We start from the raw sequence: 19148 nt of genomic DNA, 5'->3' as shown, positions 1-19148 counted from the left end.
TCAACTTGGAGAATTTATCATATTAATTTCAGAACCAGCCCATGTGCAGTTTGCCGCAGTTTTCAGTTCATGTCCTCTCTCCCCACCCTCCTTCTTACAGGCTACTGATATGCACAAGCACATATCAGGGTTAGTGCTCAAATCACAGAAGCAAAACGACGCTGACCACATGAATATTTCTCTTTGTGTGGGGTTTTCATGTCTGTGCTTGTGTGCAACGGCAGTCTCAGAGGGGGAAAGGGAAATCCGGCAAACAGCAGTAAAGTTCAGTGGTCTGAAATGGCAAAAGTTATAGATTTTGTTTATTTATTTGGATAGCAGTTTGATAACTGTTCTATGCTGCTCCACAGCCAAGATCAAGCAATTTAGCCCTCCACATTCTGGAGAGAAATTCAGAGGAATAAAAATCCCTAAAGATGACAACAAATTACATCTCAGGGGGAAAAAGATGTTGGTTTTTAAAGGTGTCCTTTAACTCTAAGTAGAGGACAAGAAATACAAGGCAGAGGGTTTGGGGTGTTGTTGTTTTTTGCAACAATACCAGCCGAACAGATATTGATACCAATATAAGAGAGATAAATATACTGAGGCTGAGAAAAATAAGAATAGACTTCTGAAAATTCAGGTGGCCATTACATTTTTGGGTTGGTTACTTCCATTTTCCGTTGAGTGTCCCTTTCTATGCATTTGTTATCCAACACCAGCAGGGTAGCCTTTAAATTAGAGGGTTGAATTCTTGAATAGCTGCCTATGTTCCAAAGCAATCCTAAACATGGAATGGGTTCTCTAGCAAGCCAGGATAGAAGAGGGGCAGGCAGGGATTTTGGTTTTTAGTTGCACCAGCTCCCAGTCATATCAGGACTACAGTGGTACCTCGGTTTACATACGTTTCAGGTTACATACGCCTCAGGTTACAGACTCCGCTAACCCAGAAATAGTACCTCAGGTTAAGAACTTTGCTTCAGGATGAGAACAGAAATTGTGCTCCGGTGGCGCGGCAGCAGCAGGAGGCCCCATTAGCTAAAGTGGTGCTTCAGGTTAAGAACAGTTTCAGGTTAAGTACGGACCTCCGAAACGAATTAAGTACTTAACCCGAGGTACCACTGTATATTGAGGGAAATGGCTTTGGATGCTGGATCTATGCCCTGCCTGTATAGCAACCCAGTTTTGAGACCTTATGGTGGCAAGCACCACTGGCTTTTGCATGCAGACCACCACACTTTCTGCAGCATCTTATCCCCATTCTACATTGCGGATCAGGGTCTGCAAATCCTCTTTCAGTGATGAAAATTGATGAAAGTGTCCTGCGTTAATCTAAAAGGGCAGCAGTTCATTTCTTTGGGGTGAGTGTTCATGAGCAATAAGTTCTTTCATCAGGTTTATGAAGCAGACATGAAAATGATGGATACATACATAAGAACACCCGACGTGGGAGGCAGGTTTATTTCAGAAGGGGAAATAAGAAAATGATTGTTTCATACAGTTAATTCAGTTGAAGGAAGCAGGATTCAGTCAGAAGGCATCAATGAGTCAGTCCATAGATGAAGGTGGTTCCTTTGCAGCTTAATTCCCAGGACATCTCAGGACATAAAATATAATTGCTTTTGGGTGGTATTCAGCTAAAGCTTATTCAGACTGATTGAAATAAATGAACCCAACTCAGTCATGTTCCTTAATATCAATGGGGTCTACTCTAAATAAAACTTGGTTGAATACCACCCTGTATTATTATTACAGCATTAAGTATATATATTACAGTGGTACCTCAGGTTACATACGCTTCAGGTTACATACGCTTCAGGTTACAGACTCCGCTAACCCAGAAATAGTGCTTCAGGTTCAGAACTTTGCTTCAGGATGAGAACAGAAATCGTGCTCCAGAGGTGCGGTGGCAGCAGGAGGCCCCATTAGCTAAAGTGGTGCTTCAGGTTAAGAACAGTTTCAGGTTAAGTACGGATCTCTGGAACGAATTAAGTACTTAACCTGAGGTACCACTGTATCATATTATTAATAGCATAAAAATACACATATTTTTCTAAGTGCAATATTTATTATACTTATCTTTATTAGGAGTTCACTACAGAAGCACCCTGACTTAAGAGTCAAAAGACAGAGTAATAAAAAAATGAAATAAAACCATTATAATGAGCGATAAACAGCAAAAACATCATCCGCAGAAAACGTTTCCTCAATAAGTAGCAAGAACGTTTATCACAATCTGTCAAATGTATGAGAGAAGAAATGCGTTTTTTACCTGGCTTTGCTACATGAAGTAAATGCTCATGCAAGATGTAATTCCAGTAAAATCAGCCGCTGGCTTAAATGAGGCCCATATTATAAATGTTGTTCGTTACAGTGGTACCTTGGTTTACAACCATAATCCGTTCCGGAGGTCCGTTTGCAAACCAAAACAGGTTGTAACCCAAGGCGCACTTTCACCAATGGGGCCTCAAAAAAAAATATTGTTCATAATCCCATAAAAATGTGTTGTCATCCAAAAAAAAGGTTGCAAACCGGGACACACACTTCTGGGTTTGGCGTGTTTGTAATCCAAAACATATGCAAACCAAGATGTATGCAAACCAAGGTACCACTGTATTGTTACATGTTGTGTTAAGTCTTACACAATTGTTTGCCCAAACAGAGGAAGTCCTCTGAATTTGGAGGGGCTTTTCTCATTCAGAATTCTTCTGCCCCAAAGCTCTTATATTGGGGGAAGAGGTTTTCTTCTGGGAGAGAGGCACATTTGAATCCAACCCATAATTTTATCTTTGATATATGTTCTGGAACATTCCTTACTTTTAATAGCATCACTAACTGTGGGGAGATGCAAAATGCTGTATAACAGTGCTAAACATTTGCAGTCACTGGGAATCTTATTTAGTTACCCCTTTGAGTTATAATATTTCAGCAGGTGTTGGCCATGCATGTTCATCTTCACAAATGTGAAGATAGAAACTTGCTGAACTTCAAGAAGGACTGCTGAGAGTCTCAGGAAGTTGATTATTTTTGGTGGCCAATGCCATATTTTGCTTTTCTGTGGAATCATAGCGTACACAATAACGGCACACTTTGGGTGTTATGTGCTGGGAACATGATGCACAGAGTTTTGGGCTTGCAATGGTCCTTCCTCTGGCACCCCACCACAAGGATGAATTTGGAAATTTTTGCTCCTAGTTTAGATTAATGTCAGCTTGTTGTGTGGTCCTAACCAAAAAGCTAGTTCATCTTAACTGTGCGTTGTTTGGAGTAAGCAAACACCAAGGGTGCCTTGTTTCGAAAACATGGTTAACATTAACCATTGTTTAGGGTTCAGCCAACATGCTATTAGGAATTGGAAGCGAAACCTTTTGATCTCCTCATGAGCACTTTAGAGTTGGGAGAGGGGGAGAGCATGCAAGCCCAAATCTTGGTATAGCTAATTCTCATCACACTAAACTATGGTTTCGCATGTTGTCTAAACCTGACCGTTGTCTTGACTATATGTATTAAATATCACAAGTTTAACTTTCTAATGCCTTATTCTTTTTTCTGATGCCTTGTTTCTTCTACCAATAAATGCCCCCCATCCTCAGTTGCAGTTCTTTTCCTGTATTTATGCTTAGTATCACCCCTTCTCATATTTAACCTCTTTCCTTTCTCAGACAAGACATTATAGCATCTGTCCTGCATGCTATTTCACAACCGTTTTTAAAAAAGTATTGTTACAGCTAGCTAATTATCTTGTCTGCCTTTCCTCTCCCGCTCCCTCCCCCTCTCCCCCTTAATACCATTTTTGTTGTGCAATTACACCGTTATCTAAACGAAAATGGATTTTATATTTGGATGCCTGGTAGCAAGGAATTAATTTGGGGATGTTCCAGTCAGAACAACACTTCCAGCAAGATAGATTGGTAAGTTTAAGGCTGTATTTACAAGAACAGTGATATTTTTTGAGCTAAGATACAATAATGCACTTTTCTTAAAGAGTACACATATTGGTGTAAACAGGAACTGTGCTTCTGCAAGATGGATAGTTAGTTAGAAATTGTTATGCTGTGGAAAATTGGTCAGGAACATGAACCATTGGAAATTTGAATCCAGAAACCCCCACGATTCATCACAAACATGTTTTTTGCACAAGCAAATCACCTTAGATCACCTTAGATCAGCTGTTTTAGAATTAAACTAAGCTCTCCCAGGTTTTGTCATTTGAAGCAATAACAACAGGTTTTATAAGGTATGTTTTTAATGGTTCACTGTAGTTTGAAATGGATGGTGAAGCCTTTGGAGAGTTTACTTCTTTGGGTTATTTCATTAATGAGTAAGTATTATTGATTCATCTATAAAAAAATATTGCATGATAACTGCTGGATGCTTTTCCCCCCAAGTCCTCTTCAACAATACACTGGAAGTGCAATTAATCTTTCTTATTCCACTTCGATTATTTGAAAAAAGGAGAGACCATCCAATTTTTAGACTATTATTATTCTGCACATTGAATATTTATTAAAATTGAAGTTCAGCAACATCTGGAGGTCCAAAGGTGCCTGATAACTGGACTAGAACTTGGCTGTAGGTTTCTAGTTTTTGTTACAATGTGAATTAAAACATTTATAGGACATAAGGGGTGCAATTGTGTGGGGGGGGGAGTAGTTTTCTTTCCTATGGCTTATCTGAGCCTGACATTGGAGATGTATTCATTTTGTTACTGTAATTTAACAGGTCGCTTATCTTTTGGGTGAACAGAAGCTTACCTTTATGGGGATTACAGGTAATGTATGGCTTATTCAGCTCATTCAGATGTTGCTTAGTAATATTATCCCAGGATGTGTGTGTCAGGAATCATGGGTACTTAAAGGAAACAACATAGAACGCTATTCAGTTAGCAAACCAAGGGATGTGTAGGAAAGTTACATTCAGAAAGCCAGGCCTAATCTAAATTTCTTATAATGATTGAGATTACAATGGTTCTTACTTCTGAGTAGACAGGCGAAGGATCCCTCTGTGAAGCTGATGTTCACAGATCCCTATGCACAGTCAGAGCATTTCCAGTGCAAGGATAAAGGTTGACAATTTTATTTCTAATCGAAGTCCTTTGCACCATGCAGCCCTCTGGAACTCAACCAAAGTTCTGGCCATGTTTTTCTGTCCACCTAAGCTGGGCATGAAGTTGCAGCTGAAAAGCTGCTAGCCTCAAAGAAAGTATCTTGTATAGATCAGGTTTTGAAATGGACTGCTGCTCCCCCCCCCCCGAGGAATGTACCTGCCTATCCAGTACACAAAAAGGAATATGAACTGTGCAAGAGCCATTGGAGCAATAGATGGCAAGACACTAGTTTATAGTTGGGCTGTGTAAATTGCTGTCAATTTTCAGTGTTCCATTTAAGAGATACATTTTCACTTAGCTCTGAAAGCTTGTAATAAACTGGACACTGTGACGTTGTTTTTTTTAAAAAGAAAATAATTTCTTTCTTTCTTTTTGAATATAGGCGGTTGGGCAGAATATTATCATCTCATTAGTTAGGGGTTTTCTCAGTCTTGCTAATCATGAGCCTAATCTACTATTATTATTTTCCTACGCACCTTTGAAATGGTTGGGAGCTGGGCAGCAATACAATGGCCTTCTGTTGAAAGGACAATTCCTTTGGGGATTTTTAGGTGGAAACCATCATCTGCAATGTTTAATATGGCTTACACTGTATTGTGAAATAATGGTGTTCCACCCCCATACTCCATCACTGCCTGGTGATGGTGGGGGCATGAAACACAAAATTAATGCAGTCACAGGTATTAGATATTGGATATTACAGAGGGAGAGATGGGAATTAGATATTGGATTGATCTTCCTGATGACACTCTCTCCCTCCTGCCCAGGAGACCCTGTCTGGTTCATGTGCGTGCGCACATGTACATACACATTTTGATTTTTGTGTATGTGTTACGGGTGTGGAAATGTGTAATCATGCAACACAACATCACTTTAGACAGGAGTTAAGAACAAAAATAATTGCTTTTTCTGATCTGCCTTTTCTTGTTTATTAAATTTGCATGTTTTGGAGTTGCTGCTTTGCAATATTTTTTCCATTAAAATTACTTCTACCTTGTAATTTTTAAAAATAAATTGTTACTCATTCCTGGATACAGGCAATCATTTCCTAATCAATTAGGCTTGTGTGGTTTCTGAAATCAGAATTTTGTTTACCTGTTGTTTCCAAACGTTTGGAAAAAATTTGATTGCTAAGGCTGAATAATGCAGGTTTTTTTATTGTTTTCCTTCACCATTTAGTTTAAGTTTATTGTTGTTCTAGTCTTTCATTCTCTTGTTTCTCATCATTTCGTACATATGGGATTTAGATCTTCCTGCTCAACAGCAGTTCATATAACCCATATACCTCTGGGAGTCTTTGCAAGCAAGTTAAGGCTGAACAGTTCAGTCCAGATGTCTATCATTACTTTTATTTAGCTTTTAAATAGTGAGATGAACCCATTTTTAACAGTTAGGTATGCACCATTAATTTAACACAACACAATCAATTAGGTGAGGTAACATGTCCTAGTGATATCTGTGAGACTAGGAGTGGCGGGCAGGGAACCTTACATTTGGCTCAGGTCTAATGAATGTAGGATATTTATTCATCATAAAATCTGGTGGGGGTTCTGTTGACCTCTTCACCAACCCACCCATGTTGAAAGTATATATGGGGGTGAGTTGCCACGTTGCATATGCTAGCCTGCCCCCTACTGGTGATTCACAAAGCAGCCACACCCTACTGTGGTCTAAACCACTGAACCTCTTGAGCTTGCTGATCAGAAGGTCGGCGGTTCAAATCCCAATGACGGGGTGAGCTCCCGTTGCTCTGTCCCAGTTCCTGCCAAGCTAGCAGTTCGAAAGCACGCCAATGCAGGTAGATAAATAGGTACTGCTGCGGCGGGCAGGTAAATGGTGTTTCCGTGTGCTCTGGTTTCCGTCACGGTGTCCTGTTGCACCAGAAGTCGTTTAGTCCTGCTGGCCACATGACCTGGAAAGCTGTCTGTGGACAAACGCCAGCTCCCTCTGCCTGAAAGCGAGATGAGCGCCACAACTCCATAGTCGCCTTTGACTGGACTTAACCGTCCAGGGATCCTTTCCCTTTCCCTTATCTTTGCGTGCATTCTTAGATACATAACTAGAGCTCTCCCACACAAGGAAGAGTATCTTATTTGTGTCAGGATCCCCTAACAAATGGACCAGCTTTATCCATGCACAGTCCTGGGCTGCCTGTGGGGTGTGCTTACCTAAGCCTGGAACTGTTCCTTCTTCACCTCTTTCTCATTATTAGCAGCTTCCTATGCCAGGTTCACAGAAGATAGCTGCCCTTTTCTTGGGCAGCAGAGCAATAACCGTGTCGCTCTGAGCTCTGGCCATACAAAGCAGTGGAACTGGAGCCCATTTTCCACCCATGAAATTTGAAAGTCAAGGAGATTAGAATTCTCTGTCCTGAAGATGAAACATTTCTTAGTGCCAAATCACTGGGTGCTGGCAGCATATGATTCACTTCAACCAGCACTGATTTGGTGGCATCTGAACATTTTTCGGATGCTGCTGTTATTTTTATATGTTGACAGCTCCTAATCTCTGTGCTGAATCTGATTATGCAATTGTTCAGGATGTTGGGTTTTCATTAGTAAGGGACATTTGTTTAAAATTAGAAATTCTCATGCTAATCTTATTCAAGATTCCAGACTTGGTGAGGATATGTTTCTACAATTGCCAGTCCACAGAATATCCTGTGTTTATTGAGTGTATGCTGTTATTTTAGGCCACTGAGTTCTTTTTCTAGCTGTTTTGAAGTTAGTTTGAGATGACTGAGGCAAATTCATCTGAAAAACATTGTGTTTTGAGAAGATGAAAAGAACCTTCACGAGTCTTGAGTGTGAGGGCTTAAACTTGTTTCTGATATGTTTTTAAGCTTTAAACTGGCTACAACTTTTTTTTAAAGTGCAATTCTAGAAAAGCTGTCAATGACTTAAGCAACATATACTGAATTTTTGAAGCCTCCTGTAACTAATGATGCAAGGAATAGTTTCTTGCAGTCATGTTTTTCCCATAGGGCTTAGTGGTGCATCGCACCAGGGCACCGGCCTCTCAGGGGCGCCCCAGCTAATGAGGGAGCTGCGCAGCTTTGCCAGCGGCCTCCCCTTTCCCTGCATGCCTGCCAGCTGCGCCCCGCCAACTATAAGGCTGGCGGGCATTTAGCTTCCCTCCCAAGCCTCTGCGGAGATCGCTCTCCTCCCGAGGAGCCATGGGAGGGGTGCAACTTCACTCCTAAGCCTCTGCAGGGATTGCTTTCCCTCAGTGGCATGGGGGAGAATTGCGCTCCCCCCGGATGGCTGGCAGTGCACAGCTACGGCCACCCCAACACTATCTGTGGTAATTTGGGGGCGCTAGGTAGATATTTGCACCCCGGCACCACATCTGCTAAAGACAGCCCTGACAGGTCCAGCTCAAGAGATCAAAAGCTTTATTGAAAGCTTGCAGGATAGCTACTTCTCCCACAAATCAGCTACTGTATTTTTCGCCCCATGGGACGCACTTTTCCCCCTCCAAAAATGAAGGGGAAATCTGGGTGCATCCTATGGGGCGAATGCAGGCTTTCGCTGAAGCTTGGAGAGCGAGAGGGGTCGGTGCGCACCGACCCCTCTCACTCTCCAGGCTTCAGGAAGACATCCGCAGCCTAGGCAGCCCTACGGGAGGTCCGGCAGGGATGTCTAGGCTGCGGATAGCAGCCTGTCGCCCAGCGCGAGGGGTGCCCTGAAGCAGAGCGCCCCCTGCGCCAGGCAGACATCCGCAGCGTGGGGAGCCTTGCAGGAGTTCCCCGCAGGGCTCCCCACACTGCGGATAGCAGCCTGCCGCCCACCGCGAGGGACGCCCTGAAGCAGAGCGCCCCTCGCACCGGACAGACATCAGCCAGCCCCACAAGCTCGGGGGACAGCAGGGAGGTGCAGCGCCGCCATCCCGCTGTTCCTCGACCTGGTTCTGTTTCCCTGACCTGCTTTTGGGGGTTGAAATAAAGGGAATTTTCCCCCCTTTATTTCCCCCCCAAAAAACTAGGTGCGTCCTATGGGACGGAGCGTCCTATGGGATGAAAAATACGGTAGTTTTGGTTTACCCAATGTACACTTATTGAAAGTTTGCCTAATCCTCAGGTATTATTGCACAATATTTCACATGTGTCTCACTTCTTCAGGTGTCGGTGGCTTTGATAAGTCTATTGGAAACAACGCTCCTGAGCTATCTCAGCTATAAAGTAAGTATTCATGGCTACATTCTTCCATATCTATAGGAACCTGGGGTTTCCCAGATTGCCTAGGATCCCAACCCCCATCAGCCTCACCCAACATATCTGCAGGTCAGGGGTGATGATGGGCATCGTGTAGCACTAACCATACCATTAGACGGAATGAGGTAGTTGCCCTTGGCGAAAGATGCTAGGGGAAAACAGGGGCAGCCCCCCTTCCTTCTGAGGCCCCCCCCCCAATTATTGGCATCTGTTGGAGATCAGAGTTATGTATGTCTGCCACAGGTCCTACACTAGTCAATCAGATGTACTCAGAAAGGGTGAGGTGCCATCTTGTTTCTTGCTTCAGGCAACAAAATGTGTTAGGCTGGCCCTGAAAGTAAGCCACTTTCCTATGGGACAGTTCTGCTTCTGTCCGTTAAAACAAATGGGTTTGCAAATAGGTTTTATTAGTTGCGTTTAAAGCAGGGGTCAGCAAACTTGTTCAGCAGGGGGCCGGTCCACTGTCCCTCAGACCTTGTGGGGGGCAGGACTATATTTTTTTTTGGGGGGGGGTGAACAAATTCCTATGCCCCACAAATAACCCAGAGATGCATTTTAAATAAAAGGACACATTCTACTCATGTAAAAACACGCTGATTCCCGGACCGTCCGCAGGCCAGATTTAGAAGGCGATTGGGCCGGATCCGGCCCCCGGGCCTTAGTTTGCCTACCCATGGTTTAAAGGTTGTTAAAAGCAGTGTTGTTTCAAAGGTTCCAGCTCCTTGTGGATTTTTAAATGCTTGGGGGGTGTCCCTTAACATTGAGAGAAAGCTCCTGTGTGTTGTGGAACTTTAGCCAATGCCCCCAGTGTTATGGTTAGAGAGTTCCATTCCTAACTTCCTAATAGTAATTACCCATTCCTGATTTACCAGCTGGAAATTGTTAATGTGCTTCTAAATAAAGATAATGAATTTATGTTTGTTTGAATTTGTAGCATGAAAGAAAAAATAGGAGAGTTTCTTTGTATTTGTTTTAAAAAACGAGGTCCATTGCAAATATTGATGAGCCTGCCTAGTATCAGACACAATCTGGTAGTTTTTCCAGTTAACACCCCCCCCCCAATGTGGAGTGCATCTGCATAATTTTGTAGTATGTCACTCGCTGCGTGCATCACTCTGTGTGTCACTTGCATACCCCGCGTTGTCACTGTGCAAAATATTAACGGTTGATAGTGCTGTGTTTTTGTTTTTACAAGGGAAACCTATGGGAGCAAGTTGTGCGGATGCCTTTCCTGTTGGAAATTATTAATGCTATCCCTTTCATAATTACAGTAAGTCTCATCCATTTACCACACAATCTGGGTTGAGTGCGAAGCTATTTTGAAGCAGTACAAATTCTAGAATTCAGGCTGAATGCGCGATCCTGTAATTATTTCCCTCAAAGCTACAAGCTTCAATTAGTTGAATCAACTCACATTTTGATTGATTAATTGGTAGGCCTAATTTGAGTTGGTTGAAGCAAATTTTAATTAGTGGGGGGAATAATTTATTTTTGAGGCTATTTTCAATCTGATATAATTTTCCTCTTCTTTCTTCATTATTAAACATTTGGGTTCCCCCACCGCACAGCAACTTGTGCTTATTACATTGTTAATTTGGTTTGTAAGTTTATAGCCTACTTTTGTTTTTTTTTGAAATGTAAGAATTGTTCAGCACCTAGGGTCAAAGGGGGATTATAAATATTGGGCAGAAGCTTCGTGCAAGGACTTCTGCTTGCACAACAATGCTTTTCCCTGTGCACCTGCCTAAATTGGTTTGGGGGGAAGGGGCTGCAGAAACCTCAAAATGGCAGGAGGGGAGAAGAGAGGGAAGGTATCATTCCGTCTGGCAAAGTGAGATTCTTCTTCAGGTGGAATGTTTGTAATAGTGCAACATCGAAGCCCACCCTATATTTCTCACATCTGTTATTATCTATAAAAAAACCCATACAGTGGATGCCTGGGTTGCAAACGTGATCCGTGCGGGAGGCTTGTTCGCAACCCCCAGCATTCACAAACCGCAGCCCGCATGTCTGCGCATGCGTGGGTCGCAATTCAGCGCTTCTGTGCATGTGCAAGCACCGAAACCCGGAAGTAACCGTTCCGGTAGCTTCTGGGTTTGGTTCGATGCGCAACCCGAAATCGCACAACCCGAAGCATCTATAACCCGAAATATGAGTGTACTTATACAGTGGTACCTCGGGTTAAGTACTTAATTCGTTCCGGAGGTCTGTACTTAACCTGAAACTGTTCTTAACCTGAAGCACCACTTTAGCTAATGGGGCCTCCTGCTGCTGCCATGCCGCCAGAGCTCGATTTCTGTTCTTATCCTGAAGCAAAGTTCTTAACCTGAAGCACTATTTCTAGGTTAGCGGAGTGTGTAGCCTGAAGCGTATGTAACCTGAAGTGTATGTAACCCGAGGTACCACTGTATTGAAGTTTTGTTACTATGTTCTTAAATCAGTTTAATTGATTGATTGCATAAAGCAGAAGTTTTCAACCTTTTGGGGTCCACGGCTCCCTTGACCAACGGCATTCTTTCTGCGGCACCCCTGTGGGGCTAAGGAGCCCAGTTGTGGCACCCCTTGCCTACGCAGCTGGCAGCCCCTCACCCCTTTTCCAACACCCTCGCTTGTGGAGTGTTCCCTCAGCCTCCTCTCCTCTCCCTTCTCCTTGGGAGTCCTCCGGACAGCTGCTGCTGCCCCTGGTCTCTGAGCTGCCCTTCCTGCCCCCAAAAGAGGTGTCTCCTCACACTGCCCCACAGAGGCCTGGGAAGCACTCCCTGGCCAGCCCCAAAGGCGCCATTACCTGGGGAGCTTGTAGCAACAGACAGTCACGCAAGCCTTCAGGAAGCAAAGACTCAAGAGGCCAACAGATGCAGGAGGGAAGGAAAGAGTTTGTCTTAAAAAGCTCAGCAATTTGGGCAGGGGCAGGGGTGTCCTTAAAAAAGCTAAAAAAAATTTGTGGTGTCCTGGTTTTTACTATTTCAAATATGGCAACCTTAAGAGAGGGACAGAGGCCAGTGTTGCCCGCGGCAACCCTGACCATCATTCAAGGCACCCCAGGGTGCCACGGCACAGTGGTTGAAAACCACTGGCATAAAGGGAAGTTATTTAAATGGTATAAATAAGTTATTTAAACAGCAGCATTTCCATATGGGCTGCATGGATCTCAGTTCACAAATGGTCACAAAGTGTTTGTGCACACATCTAGTTTGGCCCAAAAGCTTCCTGGTAAATGTGCTTAGTAGGATTCCATCTTTCCCCCCCGCAAGGGTGAAAAGAGAGTAGAACAAATATCTCAAAAGTTATCTCTGCTGAGGTAAATTCTTACTTGTGGCGTTGCAATAAGGCTTGAAATTAGATCTTTTAAAATGAAACTACCGTTTCTGTACGTTCAGTGCAGTTTTACCGGCAAAGTTAGCTGAATACATTTAATGTCTTTCTGCATTCTCCTTCAGATTTTCTGCCCTGCATTAAGAAACTTATTTATCCCAGTGTTTTTAAATTGCTGGCTTGCCAAACATGCGTTGGAGAATATGATTGTAAGTATAACAAAGGACTTATTTAAGAAAAATGACAACAAAACTCTGTACTTTTATCTGTACCAATCACAAACCTAGATCAGTAGTCTGCTTAAGCCGCAACACCTAAATTCCAGCCTGTGAAGTGCCACTGAAAATGGGTGGGAGTAATTTGGATTAAATCCAAATACATCAGGTTAATTGGTTTTTGAATTTCCATTCAAATGCTGAAGTAGTTTTATTGTTGGAATTTGCAGCCTTCTGTTTTACCTCCCTGTGGTTTACTTAGATTCACTTCTCAGGAAAACAAGTGCCTTGCCTATGTTTATTATAAAACTATTGGTCCAGCATTAATCCCTTTGCCTCGTTGGTTATTTTTTTTCTGGCTCCAAACTGTTGGAGCTGATGGTTTCTTGAGAAAATACCAATTATACTTGGCTCCTAATCCATGCTTAGCACTCCTCCTTGTTGGTTGCCAGTCCAAAAACATAATCCTTTATGTGTATACTCAGAAGTAAGTCCTGTTGAGTTCAGTGAATATGTGCAGGATTGGAGTCAAAGTTGTTATTTCAAAAGAGTTTTAATCTGACTATTTGATTCTTTTAATTTAGACTGGTTGGTTTTACTGTAATTTATTGTATCAGTTTGTATTTTAGAGTGATTGTTCTATTGATTGGGAGCTTTATTTTTAAAAAGGGTATGCTGGTTTTTGCTGTATTTCTTTGTAGCTATTTTGAATGCCTCAGTAGAAAGGCAAATAAGATTTCATGTATAAATAAAATGTGAACCTTTGCAGTACTGCAGAGCTTCAAAACATGGAATCCAGATTGTATATATGCATATGAAATACTGACAAAAGTTAGATTAATTGTGGCATATTTAATATTTAATATAAAAAGCATTTCTGAACATTATGCATCTCTTTTCTTTTAATCTAGAATGATCTCCATAGAGCCATCCAAAGGACACAGTCTGCAATGTTTAACCAAGTTCTGATTTTAATATCTACGTTGCTGTGTCTTATCTTTACCTGGTAAGTAGTATGTGGTGATGTTACTAGTAGTAATGCAATTCCGTTCTTACACTGTTTCAAGAAAAAAGTTTTAATTACATTTTTTATAGGCATGTATTTTGTGGTAGCAAAAGTTTAGGGAAGGAGGGTGTTTATATGTTTGGTTGCAGTAGGAAAGAAAATGTCAGCCCTGCAGCTTATGTAAGGAAATTCCTCTAATCATCGAATAAGCAGGACTCACTGTTTTGCAAATGATGCTTGTTATGTTCCAGAGAGATCCAGTTCAGAGAAGTCACGCATAGGACAGCACCCATTAAGACTCTTGAAAAGGGGAAAGCTATTTGTCATACACCCTCAGCGTAGGAGTGGAGCTAAATGTTATAAACAACCTTGGCTGGATCAGGCAGGAAGCATTTCGGAAGATCATTATATCTATAATTTGATGGTTTGAAGCTTCTTCCTACCAAACATCTGGAATCCCAAATGTGAAACTTGAAAAAGCAAAATCTAAGACTTAGCTGTTGCATTCTGTATACACTTTGCACCGTACTGTTTTGCCTTTCTTTTTTAAAAAATAATAATATTTATTAAGTTTTCCAATTTAACAATCCAATGAATCCATTAAAACATTCAAAATTATAATACAATCATAAAAGCCAAATAATCATGCCAAATTATATTTTCTGGGGGGTGACTTCCCATGCTCTGAAGTTTGGGGAGTGATGATCTAATATTTATACTGCATTTCTTAATTACTCAGATAGTCCTGATAAACATTCCCGATGTTACTGTTTTGCATTTCTACTTATTTTATTTTATTGAAAATATGTGTTTAGTTCTGTTACAAGCTTTTCCACAGTACCAATAGAACAGTAGCCTGACCCATCTGCACTATAGATTTAAAGCATTATCATACCACTTTAAACGGCTGCCCCCAAAGAATCACGGAAACAGTAGCTGAAGGGTGCTGAAAGTTGTTAGGAGATCCCTATTTCCTTGACAGAATGAGAGTTCACAGAGCTTGCTGTGGAGAGGGATTAACTATTCTGATACTGTAGCTCGGTATGGAGAATAGAGATCCCCCCTACCCACTCTTAGTTCCTTTAACAAGCTATACTTCCCAGGATTCTTTGGGGAAAGCCATGACTGTTTAAAGTGGCATCATAGAGCTTTAAATGTATAGTGCAGATGGGGTTTTGGTGTGGCATTAATTGCTGTGTGAAACACAGCTTTAAGTATTCTTCGGTGATATCCTTCGATATTCACTGGGATCTGATTCCTTTGATATTCGCTGGGATCCGATTCTCTTTCTAACATTACACAAGCAGTTGATAGAATATGAAGCAGATCTCCCCGCTAGTGCCTGGCTGGTTGTGGGAAACAAAGGCATTTGAGAGCAAGCCATGGTCTGTGACTGACAAGGAGAAGAGAGCTGTTTAGAACGGAATTATTTAGAGAGGAACATGACGTTCAGGTGTAGCCTGTATTTTGTAGCCAACACAAAAAGATGGAGAAAATGGCAAGTTGAACCACAGCAATTATTGCTGCCTTCAGCATCTGGAAGCTCATTATGCACCAAATTATTCTGTCCCTGTTATGACCCTTCCAGACAGGGGAAAAGAAAGAGACTAAACAGCAACAAGGGGGGAAACACATCCTATAACACAATTGCTTGCTAAGGAAACGAATCCGTCTGCAACAGCCTGCAATATTAATTGAAATCACATTCAGTTGGCCTTAAAACAACCCTCAGCAGATCTGCCATTGGTTTATGTTGCTTTATGTTCCTTTGGATTTTCCAAAAGTTAGGTTTGTATTTTTAGATAAAGGTAAAGGTAAAGGGATGGACGTGGGTGGCGCTGTGGGTTAAACCACAGAGCCTAGGACTTGGTGATTAGAAGGTCAGCGGTTCGAATCCCCACAACGGGGTGAGCTCCCATTGTTCGGTCCCTGCTCCTGCCAACCTAGCAGTTTGAAAGCACATCAAAGTGCAAATAGATAAATAGGTACCGCTCCGGCGGGAAGGTAAACGGCATTTCCATGCGCCCCTGACCATTGGGTCCAGTCGTGGCCGACTCTGGGGTTGTGGCGCTCATCTCGTTTTATTGACCGAGGGAGCCGGCGTACAGCTTCCAGGTCATGTGGCCAGCATGACTAAGCCACTTCTGGCAAACCAGGGCAGCACACAGAAACGCCATTTATCTTCCCGCCGGAGCGGTACCTATTTCTCTACTTGCACTTTGATATGCTTTCAAACTGCTAGGTTCGCAGGAGCAGGGACCGAGCAATGGGAGCTCATTCAATTGGGATTCGAACCGCCGACCTTCTGACCGGCAAGTCCTAGGCTATGTGGTTTAACCCACAGCGCCAGCAAATATCGATATTGCGGACAGTTTCTCACACATACGCTGATATTTGCTTGTTGCACTCTGCAGAGCAATTGCAGTAATAAAGAATATCTGAATTCTCTTTATCAATTCATCCTGCAAAGCATGATAGCCCTGGGGTTCTGTTTACTGGGGGGTGGGGGGTGTATCCTGTTCCTCAGCAAGGATGAGGGTGCTAGAGAGCTTGGGGGACATTTCCAGTGCAACTGGTCGGCTTGGTCATTCTGGATTTTGCCATTTGACCAAAGACAAATCGACTATGCCAGCTGAATTTACTCGATATACGATCAGCAGAGTAGGGGCTTCACCTTCCCCCACAGCAGTGTTCATTGATCCATTTAAAATGCTCTCCGTTTTTGTCACAATTGTTCTGGTTGGCTCTGGGCAAGCTCTTTAGCAGAAGGTAAGTTGAGGTGAGCTCTTGACTTCTCACTAAGGACACCATTAAGGGGTCTTGGGAATGTCAACTCAAGGTTTAGCCAGGTTTGGGACCAGCATTCCTTCCTTATCCCCACATTCACAGGTGTAGCCATGACATTGGTGCACACTATAGCTGGTCTGAAGCTGCCATCCACCCCTTACTATTTCCCCCAGTATGCTGGCTGAAATTGGGCCATTGGAAAGCTGTGCTCTTGTCCTAGTCTATGTCACTCCAAATTCTGTGCATCCGTGATGAGTTTTTGTGTTGTTCCTGCTCTCCCGTCTCCATGGACCAGGCAAAATTGGAACACTGTATGAAATGAAGGGGACTTGGACCTAACAATCTGTTTCTCTGCAATAATAATTATTCAGCCATTGTGTGGGACTCTAGGGTCTTCAAAGCACATTGCCTCAATCATTCGGTAAGTAGACTGGTATTATTGACACCATATTGTAACAAGCAATATGGTGCCAATAGATTAGACTGAGTGGGTTGCCGAAGGCCACCTAGTGAATTCATGGATGGCTTTCAAGGTTGCAGCTCAGTCCCTTAGCATTAGTTTAGATTTATGCAGTCTGAAGCCATTAGTTTAGATTTGTGCAGTCTGCATATCTTAAGTAACATGAATTAATCCCTGGTAAATTTTAAGATGAAGTTAATATGAGCCTATTAACACTAAGGATTTGGAGAACACCCCCTCACACACACTCAACATGAGATATGCTTTTACAGGTTACCCTGAGAATGGTTTCAACTGTGGTCTTCTTTTGAGTCCTGTAGATTCATTTGCTATGGGTCCAGGGTGAAGCAGCCTCTGAACATCACTAAATGTATACACGATGTTGAGGCCTATTTGAACTCTCTCCCACCCAGTCTTGAGTTCTCAAAGAAACACTTTCAATAGCTTTTTTGCCCTGAGCTGTACTCCTGATCCTATTTACCTGGGAGTAAGCCCCTTTTAATGAGGGTTAAAGAGGAGAGCGCAAAATATGGTCTGAAGCTCAAGATCAAAAAAACAAAGATCATGGCCACTGGTCCCATCACCTCCTGGCAAATAGAAGGGGAAGAAATGGAGGCAGTGAGAGATTTTATTTTCTTGGGTTCCATGATCACTGCAGATGCTGACAGCAGTCACGAAATTAAAAGATGCCTGCTCCTTGGGAGAAAGGTGATGGCAAACCTAGACAGCATCTTAAAAAGCAGAGACATCACCTTGCCAACAAAGGTCCTTATAGTTAAAGCCATGGTTTTCCCAGTAGTGATGTATGGAAGTGAGAGCTGGACCATAAAGAAGGCTGATCGCCAAAGAATTGATGCTTTTGAATTATGGTGCTGGAGGAGACTCTTGAGAGTCCCATGGACTGCAAGAAGATCAAACCTATCCATTCTGAAGGAAATCAGCCCTGAGTGCTCACTGGAAGGACAGATCCTGAAGCTGAGACTCCAATACTTAGTCCACCTCATGAGAAGAGAAGACTCCCTGGAAAAGACCCTGATGTTGGGAAAGATGAAGGGCACAAGGAGAAGGGGACGACAGAGGATGAGATAGTTGGACAGTGTTCTCGAAGCTACCAGCATGAGTTTGACTAAACTGTGGGAGGCAGTGGACGACAGGAGTGCCTGGCGTGCTCTGGTCCATGGGGTCACGAAGAGTCGGACATGACTAAACGACTAAACAACATCAACAAGCCCCAGGAAATTCAGCAAACTTTCTTCTGAGTTGACATGGCTAAAATCATGCTGTTAGTCTTCAGAATTTCTTAGAGGAACTGTGATATCCTTACTGTACCTAATTCTGTAGGGGCGTTCTTTTTCAATTTGGGCTACCTGGGAAGCAATAGCCTGATCTTATAGATGGATTTGAGTTTGAACAGCACAAACCAGTAAGCAGTTCATAAACCAACAGCTATACCCCTTTCCCTGCAGTTGCTTCCAGGAACTTGTGCCAACTGGAATTGTGTGGAGGTCATGTTTTAGTGAACTAGCTTCTCCACACCATCTCCTCCTCTCTGCTGCTGCTTTCACAGAAACACTTACAGGTATGGTGAGAGATGGAGGAGAGAAATAGCCTCCCTCTCCCATTGGGCTAGTGGAAGAACAATTTGGGATCAAAGTGGTTGTCTGCAATAGCCTGGTGTAAAGTCTGAAAAGTTAGATGAAAACCAAGATGATCAAGGGTCTGGAAACCAAGCTTCATGAGGTGCACTTGAAGGAGCTGGGCATGTTTAGCCTGGAAAAGAGGAGATAGAAAATAGATATGATAGCCATCTTCTAATATCTGTAGGGCTGTCACATGGAAGAGGGAACAAGCTTCTCTTCTTCTGCTCTGGAGGGTAGGACTCAAACAAATGTCTTTAAGTTACAAGAAAGGGGATTCTGAATAAACATACAGAAAAACTTTCTGACAGTAAGAGCTGTTTGACAGTGGAACGGTCTCCCTTTGGGGGGTTGTTGACTCTCCTTCCTTGGAGGTTATTAAGCAGAGGTTGGGTGGCCATCTGCAATGGATTCTTTAGTTGAGGTTCC

General features: G+C 42.8%; 1 protein-coding gene across 8 annotated transcripts in view; it reads left to right on the top strand.

The window, feature by feature from the left end:
• KCNT2 (potassium sodium-activated channel subfamily T member 2) overlaps window positions 1–19148 on the top strand; it is a 244870-nt gene that overhangs the window by 103941 nt on the left and 121781 nt on the right. For 4 of the 8 annotated variants that reach the window (XM_082225436.1, XM_082225438.1, XM_082225435.1 and 1 more), the window contains exons 4-9: window positions 3837–3893; window positions 4705–4753; window positions 9210–9269; window positions 10498–10572; window positions 12740–12823; window positions 13741–13835. In XM_082225436.1, the coding sequence (XP_082081562.1) occupies window positions 3837–3893; window positions 4705–4753; window positions 9210–9269; window positions 10498–10572; window positions 12740–12823; window positions 13741–13835 (420 nt within the window). The remainder of the gene's footprint in view (window positions 1–3836; window positions 3894–4704; window positions 4754–9209; window positions 9270–10497; window positions 10573–12739; window positions 12824–13740; window positions 13836–19148) is intronic. The other 4 variants (XM_082225441.1, XM_082225439.1, XM_082225442.1 and 1 more) reach the window with 1 other exon arrangement.

This window comes from Podarcis vaucheri (assembly GCF_965113315.1).
Source record: "Podarcis vaucheri genome assembly, chromosome: 6".
Lineage (NCBI taxonomy): Eukaryota > Metazoa > Chordata > Lepidosauria > Squamata > Lacertidae > Podarcis > Podarcis vaucheri.
This window is presented reverse-complemented; position numbering and strand designations above follow the sequence as displayed.